Source organism: Carcharhinus amblyrhynchos, chromosome 8, assembly GCF_965287045.1.
Source record: "Carcharhinus amblyrhynchos chromosome 8, sCarAmb.v2.hapA, whole genome shotgun sequence".
Classification (NCBI taxonomy): domain Eukaryota; kingdom Metazoa; phylum Chordata; class Chondrichthyes; order Carcharhiniformes; family Carcharhinidae; genus Carcharhinus; species Carcharhinus amblyrhynchos.
In genome coordinates, this window is record NC_137331.1 from 58,658,151 (window position 1) to 58,673,986 (window position 15,836).

Here is a 15,836-nt window from a genome sequence, read left to right on the forward strand (position 1 = left end):
GGGCTAGATGGCCTACTCCTGCTCCTATTTCTTATGTTCTTAAAAGGAATCACAATTAGGTAACAAATCAATTTGTGTCAAACATTTATTATAAATCTGTAAATACATCAGATTGTGCAATTCCATAATTGTAGACCACATCAGTTTTCTGACTGATAATTTAGAAGTATTTTAATTCTGAAAATTCTGAAAGTGAAAAGGCATGTCAGTAGGGTGGTGAAAAGGGCATACGAAACATTTGCCTTTATCAATCGAGGCATAGATTACAAAAGCAAAGAGATCATGTTGGAGTTGTATAGAACTTTGGTTAGGCCACAGCTAGACTGTGTGCAGTTCTGGTTACCACATTAACAGAAGGATGTGATTGCACTGGAGGGGACACAGAGGAGATTCACCAGGATGCTGCCTGGGATGGAACATTTAAGTTACGAAGAGAGGTTGGGTTGTTTTCATTGGAGCAGAGAAGACTGAGGGGTGCCTAATCAAAGTGTACAAGATTATGAGAGACATGAACAGAGTGGATAAGGAGCAGCTGTTCCCCTTAATTGAAGGTCAGTCACATGGGGACATAGGTTCAAGGTGAGCGACAAGAGATTTGGAGTGGGGGGAGGGGGGAGCGGGGGGTGGCGGAGACAGAGAGGGGGGGAAATGTGAGGAAAAACTTTTTTTTTTACCCAAAACGTGGTAACACTCTGGAATACGCTGCCTAGGAGGGTAGTAGAGGTGGGTTGCCTCACATCCTTCAAAAAGTATCTGGATGAATACTAGGCACATCATAACATTCAGGGCTAAGGGGCAAGTGTTGGCAGATGGGATTAGGTGGTAGTTCAGATGTCTCTAATGTGTCTGTGTGGACTAGATGAGCCAAAGGGCCTTTTCTGCGCTATATGAGTCTATGAATTATGAGTTACTACTTTGGCAAGCAGTCTAGCTAGAATACATGTGCAAATAGCAGTTAATATTCACAATCATTCATACTCATTTTGTTGGCAAAACAGATTTAATGAAATTCTGAAGATTTTCAACAGCTTGCTGTATTCTGGAAGTTCTATCTTACACGTGATGTCCTTTCTTTGGGTTTAAAAGTCAATGCTGGAAACTGCAGACTAGTGAATTTAAGCTCTCTAATGGGGAAGTTAATTGCAAGTATCACTAGAGGCACTATAAATGATCATCCAAAATGTGTAAGGCTGATTGGGAAAGCCCAATTTTTTAAGGGAGACTAAATTACCTTAAAGCTATGCCCTCCTGTTCTCAATCCACCACCAGTGGGAACATTTTCCCCATCAAGTCTGTCCAGACCTCTCATGATGTTAAGAGGTAATAAATAGATATGGGTCAGGCTGGTGGAATGGGTGAACAGCAGGCAAATTAAATTTTATGTAGAGAAGAGTAAGGTTATTAATGTGGAGAAACAATACAAAGGATACAGTTATAAAGGGGTTGGAGGAGCAGAGGGACCTGGGGGTAAACAAGCACATGAATGAGATGGGAATAGGGGGATATGGTCCCTGGAAGGATAGGGAATTTTAGTTAAGTTGGTGCAGGCTTGGAGGGCCGAAGGGCCTGCTCCTGTGCTGTAATTTTCTTTATTCTTAAATGTGCACAAATCATGAAGGTTGAGAGAAGGCTAAAAAGCAGTTATAAAATATTATGGATGCTGGTCTTTATAAATAGCAGCATAGAGTCCAAAGCAAAAGGGTTATGATAGACTGGGGCCCTGCCTTCAGTTGTCTAGGCCTTAGATTCTGGCATTCCCAACCTAGACATCTGGCTGTCCACTTCTTCTTCTCCTTTAAGATACTCAAAATATGAGTTTGATGAGGAAATGATTTTATAAGATGCATAGACAGATGTGGTATTCTTTCTTACGCTTTGGCTTACTGGTTGATGTTGCTCGGCTGGAGGACCCCAATACCATTTTACCTAGCAACTTCATGCTAAGTAAAAGACTACCTAAAACTTAAAAATACAAAATGTATATCAAGAGGGTCAGTTAACAAATTTTACTCTACTTGGCAACCTTTTATTTCACAAATCAAGAAATTAACAGCATTCCAATCTGGTTACAGGGTAGGTCTTTGAGTTTTTCTATGGACATTTTGCTTTATATTGGTGCTTTCTTTATATTATGTCACAAATAGAAAACCTTCCATTTTTTCAGTTCTCTCTTTGCATATTTGTATAGTCAAATTTGAAATGGCAGGGTCAAGGGTGGGAAGACAGTGAAGAGATGGCAAGGGGACAGTGTTGAATAAAAATAAGTGAAATGGAAAAAGTGATTTGTACTCTATCATGTAATTTTTAAAAAATAAGTCATTAAGGCTAGATAGCTCCCTAATTTTTTTCTACACAGCTTTTTTGGTGCCAAAATTAGTTGCATCATCACTGAATTTTGAGGCCTCTAGCAGAGCAAAGAACAATCCGGCATGGGAAACAGGCCCTTCGGCCCAACGAGCCCACGCCGCCACTTCAAAGCATTTTCCTACACCTATCTTGCCCCGTGTGTATGCAAATGGTACCCCTATTGTAGCCAGATTCAGGGGAGAATAGTGTAGGGTCAATTTGGTACACCAATCAGCCTAAGAGCACATCTTTGGGGTGTGGGAGGAAACTGGAGCACCCGGAGGAAACCCACGCAACCACAGGGAGAATGCACAAACTCCCACAGACACTGGCCCAAATCCATGTATCTGCACAGCTAGCACTGATAGTCACTGAGCTGTTGTGGTGCCCGTCTGAGGGTCCAGGTTTAAGCACACACATCGACATGAAGTACATGGCTACTCCCCAAACATCCAAGAGCAGCCCATGCACGACCCACCGTGTGCATGCCCCTCGTTTGACAACAGTGTGGACCGATACCTGTGGATTAAAAGAGACAAAACATTAACATGTACTATTACATTTCCAGTATCGACCCGAGGCTCTGACCCTTTTTAAAACCGTCTTATATAACCCTCCATTCCTGTTTCACTCGTGCCTATCTAAGTAAACCTTAAACAAGTCCAGCGTGCCTGCCTCCACCACCTTACTTGGTAGCGCATTCCATACCCCCATGACCCTCTGTGAGAAAAACCTTCATCTAGTATCCAAATTATACTTCTCCCCCCTCACCCTTAGATCATGACCTCTTGTAATACTTGTCCCCAATCTAGGGAAAAGCCTGCCACTGTTGACTCTATCTATTCCCTTCATTATTTTATACACCTCTATCAGATCCCCCCTTAATCTCCATCTTTCTAAGGAGAAGAGCCCCAGTTTTCCCAATCTTTCCTCATAACCCAGTCCTTCCATACCAGGCAGCATCCTGGTAAACCTCCTCTGCACTCTCTTCAGGGTCTCCACGTCCTTCCAGTAGTATGGTGACCAGAACTGGACGCAGTACTCCAAATGCGGTCTAACTAACGTTCTGTACAACTGAAGCATTAGACGCCAGCTCTTATACTCTATACCCCTTCCTATAAAGGCTAGCATTCCATAAGTTTTCTTTGCAACCTTCTCCACCTGTGTTGACACCTTCAGAGACTTGTGCACTTGCACTCCCAGGTCCCTCTGCATTTCTATTCTCTTAATTGGTCTACCTTTTATCATGTAACTCCTCCCTGCATCATTCCTTCCAAAATGCATCACCTTGCATTTGTCAGGATTAAATTCCATCTGCCATCTATCTGCCCAGTATACCAACCTATCTATATCCTGCTATGTCCCCTGACAATCTTCCTCAGTATCCGCCAATCCTGCCATCTTGGTGTCATCCGCAAACTTGCTGATCACACCACATACGCCCTCTTCCAAGTTGTTTATATATATTACAAAAAGATGTCCCAGTACTGAGCCTTGCGGCACACCACTGGTGACACACCTCCAGCCAGAAAAGGACCCTTCCACTACTACTCTCTGTCTCCTATTGCCTAGCCAGTTTTCAGTCCATCTAGCTACCTGTCCTTGTATCCTATGTGCCTTAACTTTTTCTACCAGCCTACTGTGAGGGACTTTGTCAAACTGAAATCCATATAGATGACATCAACGGCTCGTCCATCGTCAACCGTTTTTGTCACCTCCTCAAAAAATTCTACCAGATTCGTAAGGCAAGACCTCCCCTGAACAAAGCCATGTTGCGTATCCCTAATCAGATCGCAATGCTCCAAATGCTTACACAGCCTATCCCTAAGAATATTTTCCAATAATTTTCCTACCACCAATGTCAAACTCACTGGTCTATAATTACCAGGGTTATCTCTACTGCCCTTTTTAAACAGCGGTACCACATTAGCTACCCTCCAGTCCTCTGGGACCTCACCTGTGTCCAAAGAAGAGACAAAGATTTGCGTCAGAGGCCCAGCAATTTCATCTTTCACCTCCCTAAGCAGCCTGGGATAAATACCATCAGGCCCCGGAGCTTTATCCGTTTTTATGCTACCTAAAAACCCTAATACTTCCTCCCTCGTAATGGATATTTCCTTCAAATGATCTACAGCTCCCTCCAAGACATTACAAGACACCAAACCCCTCTCCTTTGTGAATACCAATGCAAAGTATTCATTCAGGATCTCCCCCATTCCCTCAGACTTGATGCATAGCTCCCCTCCTTTGTCCCTAAGAGGACCAATTTTCCCTCTAACCACTCTCTTGTTCCTAATATAAGAGTAAAATGCCTTTGGATTATCCTTGATCCTATCAGCCAAAGCCATTTCATGCCCCCTTTTCGCCCTTCTAACTCCCCTTTTTAGCTCCCTCCTACTCTCTCAAAATTCCTCTAGCGCTCTCTCCTTTCCCAGTTGTTTCGACCTAATATATGCCGCCCTCTTCTTCCTGACCAAGTCCTCAACATCTCCTGTGATCCACAGCTCTCTAATCCTGCCTTTCCCATCCTTCCTCTTTGCCGGCACATGCCTTTCCTGCAACATTATCAGTTTGCCCTTAAAAGTCTCCCACTTGCCAACCGTGGACTTGCCTACTAACAACCCCTCCCAATCAGTATCCTTCAGCTCCTTCCTAATACGGCTATAGCTCGCCTTCCCCCAGTTCAGCACCCTCCCCTTTGGACGGCACTCATCCCTTTCCATTTTCATCCTAAAGTAGACAGACTTGTGGTCACTGTTAGCCACATGTTCACCTACTGCAACCTCAACCATCTGCCCCGGCTCATTACCCAACACGAAATCCAATATAGCCTCCTCCCTAGTCGGGCTAGTTACGTACTGCTCCAAGGACCCTTCCAACACACATTTTACAAATTCCTCCCCATCTGAACCCCCAGCTCTAGGCACCTTCCAATCCACTCCAGGAAGATTAAAGACACCCACTTACAAACACCCTATTCTTTCTGCACCTATCTAAAATGTCTCTACTAATACCTTCCTCCACTGCCCTCGGGCTGTTGGGTGGCCTATGGTATACCCCTAGCATCGTAATTTCTCCCTTTCTATTCCTCGATTCCACCCACAGCGACTCAATCCCCAACTCCTCCATATTGTCCTCCCTCTGCACTGCTGTGATGTGCTCCTTAACTAACAATGCCACCCCACAACTAAAACACTTGTACCCAGGAATATTCAGCTGCCAGTCCTGCCCTTCCTTTAACCATGTCTCCGTCACTGCCACCACATCTAAATTCCTCACGAACATCAAGGCCCTAAGCTCATCCGTTTTACCCGTTACACTCCTTGCATTAAAACAGACGCAATCCAACCCTCCAGGCCCACTCGGATCCTCCTTTCCCCTGATAATATTCTTTTCACCCAAATCTACCCTGTCACCCAACTCGCTCCCGATCCCAGTTCCTAATGAGCTACCAGTCTCATCCCCACCCCCCTCCCCCCCCCCTTATTAGTTTAAACCCTGCCGAAACACTCCAGCTAATCTCCCAGCTAAGACATTTGTCCCCCTCCCATTCAAATGCTCCCCATCCCCCCTGTACAGGTGCCCTACTCTCACAAATACTTCCCAGTGATCGACAAAAGTAAAGCCCTCTACCTTGCACCAATCCCTCAGCCATGCATTCAGCTGCATGATCTCATTATTCCTAGCCCTGCTGGTACTAGGCAGCAGCATAGGGAATGCCACCCTGGAGGCCCTGCTCTTCAGCTTGGCCCCCCAACTCCCTAAATTGCCTACATACATCTGCCCTACACTGTCTTCCTACATCCTTTTCTCCTATGTGTATTATTATTTCTGCCTGGGTCCCCTCACCCTTCAAAATTCCCTCTTTCCTCTCCGATACATCCTGTACCCCTGCTCCAGGGAGGCAGACTACCATCCTCGAATCACGCTTTTGCCCACAGGGCCACCTATCAATTCCTTTGACCCTCCCATCCCCCACCACTATCTCATTGCCAGCCCCCTTCCTTCCCTCTGAGTCATTCTGGCCCTCCTGTCTTTCCTCTTGTACCCCTGTCAATGCCTTTTCGGGGGCCATTGGGGTGGTCTTTGGACCAGGACTATTCTTCTTCTTCTTCTTCCTCCACCCATCCTGTCCCCCAGGCCCTGGGACCTCCACTTATTCATGGTTCATAGCCATTAACTCCTCATTCTCCCTAAATCAAGTAAATAAATCAAGTAAAAGTAAAGTTTATTTATTAGTCACAAATAGGCTTACATTAACACTGCAATGAAGTTATTGTGAAAATCCCCCAGTTGCCACAGTCCGGTGCCCGTTCGGGTACACTGAGCAAAAATTTAGCATGGCCAATCCACCTAACTAGCATATTTCTCAGATTAAATGGGGAAACCGAAGCTCCCAGAGGAAACTCACATAGACATGGGGAGAACGTGGGGGCTCCACACAGACAGTGACCCAAGCCAGGAATTGAACCTGGGTTCTTTGCATTGAGGCAGCAGTGTGAATCACTGTGCCACTGAGCAACAAAATACAAATAAAACAAACTATGATGTCTCTGATGTATGTTGCATCAGAATAGTAAATGTGTACCTGTTGAAATCTTTAATTCTAAATACATGCATCTCTTAAAAAGCCCAAATTAACAATCATGTATAATTCAGTCTCATATTTTCCACCTTGGCTCGGTAAGCTTGTTTGTGCCACTAATCAGCAGAAAAATTAGTGTTGTAGTTAGAGATTTAGTCAAACTTAGGAGATGTAACAAAGTACAGCTTGAATTTACGTAGCACCTTTAATATAGTAATGGCTTATGGAATAGATGGGCCAGTTACAAAACTTGAGAAAGGCCAGAAAGTCATGGTATATGGCTGCTTCTTGGGCTGGAGGGTGATATACAGTAGCTTTCCCCGAGGGTTGGTATCAGGACCACTGCTGTTTTAGCTACATATAACTGAATCTTGCAATATAAAGTAACATTTTAAAATTTACCAATGATACCAAACTTGTAGGAGTGGCAAACGAGGATGATACCAGTTGTCTGCAATAGGACATAAACTACCAGAATGTGCAGGCAAATGACAGATGGAATTTAATACACAGAAGTGAGGTAATTCATTTTTGTAGAAGCAATATGGAAAGGCAATATAAATTTAATAGAACAATTTTAAAGCATGTACAGGAACAGGGAGACTGTGGCGAGGAGAGGTGAGGAAGGTTTGAGTACAAAAGCAGGGAAGTTATGCTGAACGTGTATAAAGCTCTGTTAGGCCCTAACTACAGTATTGCGCCCTGCTCTGGTCGCCAGTTTAGTAAATATAAGAAGGCCCTTAAAAGGATGCAGAGAACCATAGAATCCCTACAATACAGAAGGAGGCCATTCAACACATCGAATATGCAGTGGTTCACTGACAGGGCTAATTACCTTCATCCCCATAACCCTACGCATTTGCCATGACTAACCCACCTAGCCAACATATCTTTGGACACTGAGGGGTAATTTAACATGGCCAATCCACCTAATCTGCACATCTTTGGACTGTGGGAGGAAATCAGAGCACCTGGAGGAACTCACACATACATGGAGGGAGCATACAAACTCCACAGTCACCCAAGGCCGGAAACAAACCCAGATCCCTAGTGCTGTGAGACCACAGTGCTAATCATTGTGCCACCATGTTGTCTTAAATTTACTGGAGCTTAGGAGAATGAGACAAGATCTCATGAAAACTTATAAAATTCTAATGGGATTAGACGGGGTAGGATATTCCTGATGGCAGGGGAATCCAAAACCAGGGGTTTAAGGACATGGGGTAAACAACGTAGGAAGGAGATAAGGAGAAACTTCTTCACCCAGAGAGTGGTGAGCCAGTGGAATTCATTACCACAGAAAGCAGCTGAGGCCAAAATATTGTATGTTTTCGAGAAGGATTTAGATATAGCTCTTGGATTAAAGTGATCCAAGGATGAGGAAGCAGGGAGAAACAGGTAAGTGAGTTGGATGATTGGCAATGTTCATAATGAATGACAAAGCAGCTTTTGAGGGTCAAATGGCTGAGTCCTCCTCCTACTGTGTGTTTCTATGAAGACGGGAATGTTGATGGAGCCGTTTTGGGGTACACAGAGAAGAGATCGAGTTGGGTAGGATTACATTCGCTGGAGTTTGAGTCTCCCTTGTTGAAGATGATCATTATCTGACACTTGCCTGGTTCAAATGATATTCGCTGCTTATCAGCCCAAGCTCGAAGACAGTTCTGGTACTTTTGCACACTATACACTGTGCAAACATCAAACTTCTCCACTTCTTACTTTACGATGGAGGGAAGGTCATTGATGAAGGTCGGCTTAGTATTCCACCCAGAGGAACTCCTGCAGTTATATCATGTGACTTAGATGATTGACCTCCACCTTCCTTTTTTCTAAATATGATCCCAACCAATGGAGAATTTTCCCGATTCTTAATGTCAGATGGTTGGAGAGTTGTACTAGCTTGACCTTTGATGGAAGAGTAGTTGCTGATTTTTGTTAATACTTATACGATTGGTGAGTCCATGCTTTCAGCTTTGGAAGAACAACAAATTTTGGAAGACCCAAGAATGCCCAAAGCACTTTACAGCCAATTAAGTATTTTGGACACATACTCACTGTTGTAATGCAGGAAACATGGGAGCTAATTTGTACACAGCATGGTCCCATGAATAGCAATTAGGCAATAATGAAATACTTTGAGTAATTTTGATTGAGGCCAGGACACTGGAAGACATTTGCTTCTCTTTGATATAACACTTTTTAAAATACCACCAGATGGAGCCTAGACATTATGTCTCATGTGAAGGATGATAACTCTAACGGCACAGAACTCCTTCACTTTGGTTGAAGTGTCAAACCTGGATTGTGTGCTCAAGTCACTGGTGTGATGAAAGGTCAGCAGTCTGGAACGTTGATCTTTTTCTTTCTGTACACAGATTCTGCTGACCGAAGTATTTCCAGCATTTTCTGTTTTATTTCAAATGTTCAGCATACGTTCCATTTTGCTGTTGGGCTCTCAACAAGCTGTTCTTTTCCAGCAATTTCCAGTAATCAGTGCTTGATTACATCAAAATTATCTAACTGCAAAATTAGGCCTTATGATCAAAACCAATTTACAAATATAGCACTGAAATTATGTAAATAAAATAAAATAAACAGTTTAGAACCTGATAAAAATGAACTATGAATGGATAATTTTTAAGAAAATGTTAACATTACTGTTTAATTTTGTATTGCTCTGACCTGTTTGTTTCCTCTTCATTATGTCCAGTTTCTTTTTCTGTTCTCTTAATAATGCCTCTTGTTGAATCTCCAGTGTATTACTATCATTTGGAGGGTCTGGGTACACTTGCCTTATTTCAGCACACGTTGCTGAGTCTGTTTATAATAGAAAAAGTGTTACAAAGAGAACATCCTGGTTGCACATTCTAAAGTAAGCAGCAGATTAAAAATACTCATTCTCCATAAGGAAACAGGTCATTCTGACATTAAAAATTCTGCTGTAGTGCAAAAGTCAATAAATTGTGATTTTGCTTGATACCATGTTAACCAGATCACAATCACTTACCATTTCAATTCCCACATTAACATATATCATTTAAACATACTAACAGTAAATCTGAAATAAAGCATTGAATGTTTTAAAAATAATTGGAAATATTATTATTAATTCAGTAGAAGGAACATACTAAGACAAGTTAAAAATACACTCCTTTTGGGTGCAAAATTCATTCAGGTTATGCAGGCCAATCTTAATTCCCTGGAGGCAGACAGCGTGTGGATCACTATCAGCCTGGTCTTCACTGAGATGGATACATGTAGTTATGTTCACTGAACAAAGAATTTGTACTATCCTGACTTGTTCTAAATGTGGGCAATACAGGTGCTGACAACACATGCATTGTCCACTCCTGAAAAAGAAGTATGAAGCAGTAAGAAGATCCTGCTACTTCAGAGACCCTGAAGTTAGTTAAATGCAGGGATATAAGATTATTGGTTAAAGAAACAATTATACCTGTGAGCTGGGATGACACAATAGAAGGATCATCAAATGAGGCCATTTGAGTTGAACCGCAGAGCAAAATAAGGCAATAATATACACTGTAGACTACAAACAGCCAAAGGTAGATAGAAGACCAAATATATATGCAAATCTCAAAAATGTGGAAACAACCAGGATGTAATAGCGGGGGATTACAACTACTCAAATATTAACTGGGACAGAATTCTTAAAATGCGTCGAGGAGAACTTTTTTAAGCTCTATATTATAAACCCAACAAGACAAAGCACATTTCTGCACTCATTTTAGAGGATGAATTAAGAAGGTTATTTATTTTCATTCATTCAAGGAATGTGGCTAGGCCACCATTGGTAGCCCTTGAGGTGGGTTGGTGAGCTCCCTTCTTGATCTGCTACAGTCCATGGGGTCAATGGGTGCTATTCGGATTGGCGGATGGTGACTAGTGGAGTGCCCCAGGGGTCGGTGCTGGGGCCTCAGCTATTTACCATTTATACAGATGATCTGGAGGAGGGAACCGAGTGTAGGATGTCGAAATTTGCTGATGACACCAAGATTGGTGGAACAGCAAATTGTGCGGAGGGTGTGGAGAGTCTGCAGAAGGATCTAGATAGGCTGGGTGAATGGGCCAGGAAATGGCAAATGGAATTTAATGTTGGCAAGTGCAAGGTGGTCCACTTTGGTAGGAATAATGGTAGGAAGGATTATTACTTACGTGGAGAAAAACTGCAGCAGGCGACGGTGCAGAGGGACCTCGGGGTCCTTGTGCATGAGTCGCAAAAAACCCAGCTTGCAGGTGCAGCAGGTGGTCAGGAAGGCAAATGGGATGCTGGCCTTCATAGCGAGGGGGATTGAATATAAAAGTAGGGAGGTCTTGCTGCAGCTGTATAGGGCATTGGTGAGGCCGCAGCTGGAGTACTGTGTGCAGTTTTGGGCGCCGTACTTACGCAAGGATATTTTGGCCTTGGAGGGAGTGCAGAGGAGGTTTACTAGGCTGATGCCGGAGTTGAGGGGGTTGAGCTATGAGGAGAGGCTGAATAAACTAGGCTTGTACTCGTTGGAGTTTAGAAGAATGAGGGGAGATCTCATTGAGACGTATAAGATGATGAATGGAATGGATAGGATAGAGGTGGAGAGACTCTTCCCGCTCAGAAAGGATAGTAGGACTAGGGGGCACAGCCTCAAGATAAAGGGGGGGGCGGTTTAGAACGGAGTTGAGGAGGAACTTCTTCACTCAAAGGGTGGTGAATCTCTGGAATTCTCTGCCCGTTGAAGTGGTGGAGGCTACCTCGCTAAATATTTTTAAGACGCGGGTTGATGGGTTTTTGATAAGAGAGGGGATTAAGGGTTATGGGGAGAGGGCGGGAATGTGGAACTGAGCCAAGACAGATCAGCCATGATCTTATTGAATGGCAGGGCAGGCTCGAAGGGCTAGATGGCCTACTCCTGCTCCTATTTCTTATGTTCTTATGAAAGGGGTATCAGTTTGTAATACTTTTGTGAAAGTGCTCATAATTCATTCAAACTCTGTGTCATCAAAAAATAATGGAAAGTATTATCAACAGTGCTAGCAAGTGGCACTTACTGATGCACTGTTTGGGTTTTGCCAGGGACATTCAGCCCCTGGCATCATTACAGTCTTGGTCCTAATAATGACTAAAGTGTTGAACTCCAGAGGTGAAATGAAAGTGACTGACAGTGACATTGTAGCAATAGTTGACTTTTATCAAAACTCGCTGGACTCCGGGGAAGTGCCGGAAGATTGGAAAATGGCTAATGTCACGCCGCTGTTTAAAAAAGGTAGCAGACAAAAGGCAGGGAATTATAGGCCAGTTAGTTTAACGTTTGTAGTTGGAAAAATGCTAGAATCCATCATCAAAGAAGAAATAGCGAGGCACCTAGAAAAGAATGGTTTGATCAAGCAGACACAGCACGGATTCGTTAAGGGGAAGTCGTGTTTGACGAATTTATTGGATTTCTATGAGGATGTGACTAGTGTGGCAGACAGAGGGGAACCGGTGGATGTGGTGTTTTTAGATTTCCAAAAGGCGTTTGATAAGGTGCCTCATAAAAGGTTGCTACAGAAGGTTAGGGCGCACGGAGTTGGGGGTAAGGTGTTAGCGTGGATAGAGGACTGACTGTCTAATAGAAAGCAGAGAGCTGGTATCAATGGGTGCTATTCTGGTTGGCGGTTGGTGACTAGTGGAGTGCCGCAGGGATCGGTGCTGGGGCCTCAACTGTTTACCATTCATATAAATGATCTGGAGGAGGGGGCTGAGTGTAGGGTGACGAACTTTGCTGATGACACAAAGATGAGTGGAAAAGCAAATTGCGTGGAGGGTGTGGAAAGTCTGCAGAGAGATCTGGATAGGCTGAGCGAGTGGGCGAGGACCTGGCAGACAGAGTATAATGTTAGCAAGTGTGAGGTTATCCACTTTGGCAGAAATAATAGTAGGAGGGATTATTATTTAAAAGGCAAAAAGCTGCAGCATGCTACGGTGCAGAGGGACCTGGGGGTCCTTGTGCACGAGTCGCAAAAAACCAGTCTGCAGGTGATCAAGGAGGCGAATGGAATGTTGGCCTTAATAGCAAGGGGGATAGAATATAAAAGTAGGGAGATCTTGCTGCAACCGTATAGGGTACTGGTGAGACCGCAGCTGGAGTACTGTGTCCAGTTTTGGACACCGCACTTGCGCAAGGATATATTGGCCTTGGAAGGAGTGCAGAGGAGGTTCACTAGGCTGATACCGGAGATAAGGGGGTTGGACTATGAAGAGAGACTAAATAGACTGGGTCTGTACTCGTTAGAGTTTAAAAGGATGAAGGGGGATCTTATAGAGACATATAAGATAATGAAGGGGATGGATAAGGTAGAGGTAGAGAGATTCTTCCCGCTCAGAAAGGATAGCAGGACTAGAGGACACAGCCTCAAGATAAGGGGGGGGGGACAGTTTAGATCAGAGTTGAGGAGGAACTTCTTCACTCAAAGGGTGGTGAATCTCTGGAATTCTCTGCCTGTTGAAGTGGTGGAGGCTACCTTGCTAAATATATTTAAGTCATGGGTAGATAGGTTTTTGATAGACAGGGGAATTAAGGGTTATGGGGATAAAGCAGGAAAGTGAAACTGATCCACTTCAGATCAGCCATGATCTTATTGAATGGCGGGGCAGGCTCAAAGGGCTAGATGGCCTACTCCTCCTATTTCTTATGCTCTTACGTTCTTATGACTGACTGTGGTTTCAAGGGGCAGTAGCAAAACTAAAGTCAATTGGAATAAGGGGCGAAACTCTCCATTGGTTGGAGTCATATTTAGTACAAAGGAAGACTGTTGCAGTTGTTTGACAGCAATCATCTTAATCACAGAACGTAACTGCAGGGGTTCCTCTGGGTGTGTTCTGGGCCCAACTATCTTACCTGCTTCATCAATGACTGTCCCTCTCATTGAAGCTGACTTTCCTCCAATTAATTTACTGACTCTGGGTTGTGCCCCGTCTTTTCCTTTGCCAACATAAACTTTGGCCGAAATCTTCCGGTCAGCATCGGAGAGGACCTGTCCAAAGTGGACTGCAATTTAATTTTTAATTGGCACTTCCTTATGGCGGTTCAAGTAGAGACGAACAGAGTTTGCAGGCCAACTTGGAGCATAATTCCAGTGCAACCATGCCCCTTTTAAAAACATAAGAAATAGGAGCAGGAGTAGGCCATCTAGCCCTTTGAGCCTGCCCCGCCATTCAATAAGATCATGGCTGATTTGAAGTGGATCAGTTTCACTTTCCCGCTTTCTCCCCATAATCCTTAATTCCCTTGTCTATCAGAAATCTATCTACCCGTGACTTAAATATATTCAGCGAGGGAGCCTCCACCACTTCAATGGGCAGAGAATCCAGAGATTCACCACCCTTTGAGTGAAGAAGTTCCTCCTCAACTCTGTTCTGAGTTGCCTCTCCCCCTTATTTTGAGGCTGTGCACTCTAGTTCTGCTATCCTTTCTAAGTGGGAAGAATCTCTCTACCTCTACCCTATCTAGCCCCTTCATTATCTTGTAAGTCTCTATAAGATCCCCCCTCAGCCTTCTAAACTCTAATGAGTACAGACCCAGTCTATTCAATCTCTCTTCATAAGCTAACCCCCTCATCTCTGGTATCAGCCTGGTGAACCTTCTCTGTACTCCCTCCAAGGCCAATATATCCTTTCGCAAACGCAGGGGCCAAAAGGACACACAGTACTTCAGTTGCAGCCTCACCAGTGCCCTGTACAGTTGCAGCAAGACCTCCCTGCTTTTATATTCTATCCCCCTCGCTATAAAGGCCAACATTCCATTCGCCTTCTTGATCACCTGCTGCACCTGCAGACTGGGTTTTTGCGATTCGTGCACAAGGACCCCCCAGGTCCCTCTGCACTGTAGCATGTTGCAGCTTTTCGCCCTTTAAATAATAATCCCTCCTACTATTATCTCTACCAAAGTGGATAACCTCATATTTGCTAACGTTATACTCCATCTGCCAGGTCCTCACCCACTCACTCAGCCTATCCAGATCCCTCTGCAGACTTTCCGCACCTTCCACGCAATTCGCTTTTCCACTCATCTTCGTGTCATCAGCAAATTTTGTCACCCTACACTCAGCCCCCTCCTCCAAGTCGTCTATGTAAATGGTAAAACAGTTGAGGCCCCAGCACCGATCCCTGCGGCACTCCACTAGTCACCAACTGGCAACCAGAAAAGCATCCATTGATTCCAACTCTCTGCTTCCTTTTAGACAACCAATCTTCAATCCACGCTAACACCTTACCCCCCAACTCCGTGCACCCTAACCTTTTGCAGCAACCTTTTGTGAGGCAACTTATCAAACGCCTTCTGGAAATCTAAAAACACCACATCCACCGGTTCCCCTCTGTCTACCGCACCAGTCACGTCCTCATAGAAATCCAATAAATTCGTTAAACACAACTTCCCCTTCATGAATCCGTGCTGCGTCTGCTTGATATCATGAACTGAAGACCCCTAAGTTTACATTCAGTTTATTGATTTTAAATGGAGCTGTAAACTCCAACACTGCACAATCTCCTCTCACTGACTGCTAACCCTCTCATGTATCCAAAAATGACTGGTGAACATTGCGCAGGTGCCATTGTGTTTTGACACTCCAAATAATTTATTTAGAATTACACTAATTTTATGCCTTCTATGAAAAGCTCCAAGCAAATCAATGTAAAAAAAAATCAGTGTAAGCATAATGCAAACAGCTGAAGTTTCTGGCCATCTGATCCCACTATCACTGGAATAACTGAGGAGTCTGAGCAGGATAAAACTTCCTATGCAAGTACCATGGATATGAGCAAGTCAGGACTTCTTCAGGGTCCCAAAATAAGGTGAGTCAGACGCCTCTCTCTATAATGGAACATTTGGGTCTTTAAGATACAATGTCTGCTAAATGTTTCCCTGCTGAT

At 43.9% G+C, this 15,836-nt stretch overlaps 1 protein-coding gene across 6 annotated transcripts in view; it reads right to left on the minus strand.

The window, feature by feature from the left end:
* cspp1a (centrosome and spindle pole associated protein 1a) overlaps positions 1-15,836 on the minus strand; it is a 213,804-nt gene that overhangs the window by 10,382 nt on the left and 187,586 nt on the right. For all 6 annotated transcript variants that reach the window (XM_080194128.1, XM_080194129.1, XM_080194127.1 and 3 more), the window contains one exon: positions 9,614-9,748. In XM_080194128.1, the coding sequence (XP_080050254.1) occupies positions 9,614-9,748 (135 nt within the window). The remainder of the gene's footprint in view (positions 1-9,613; positions 9,749-15,836) is intronic.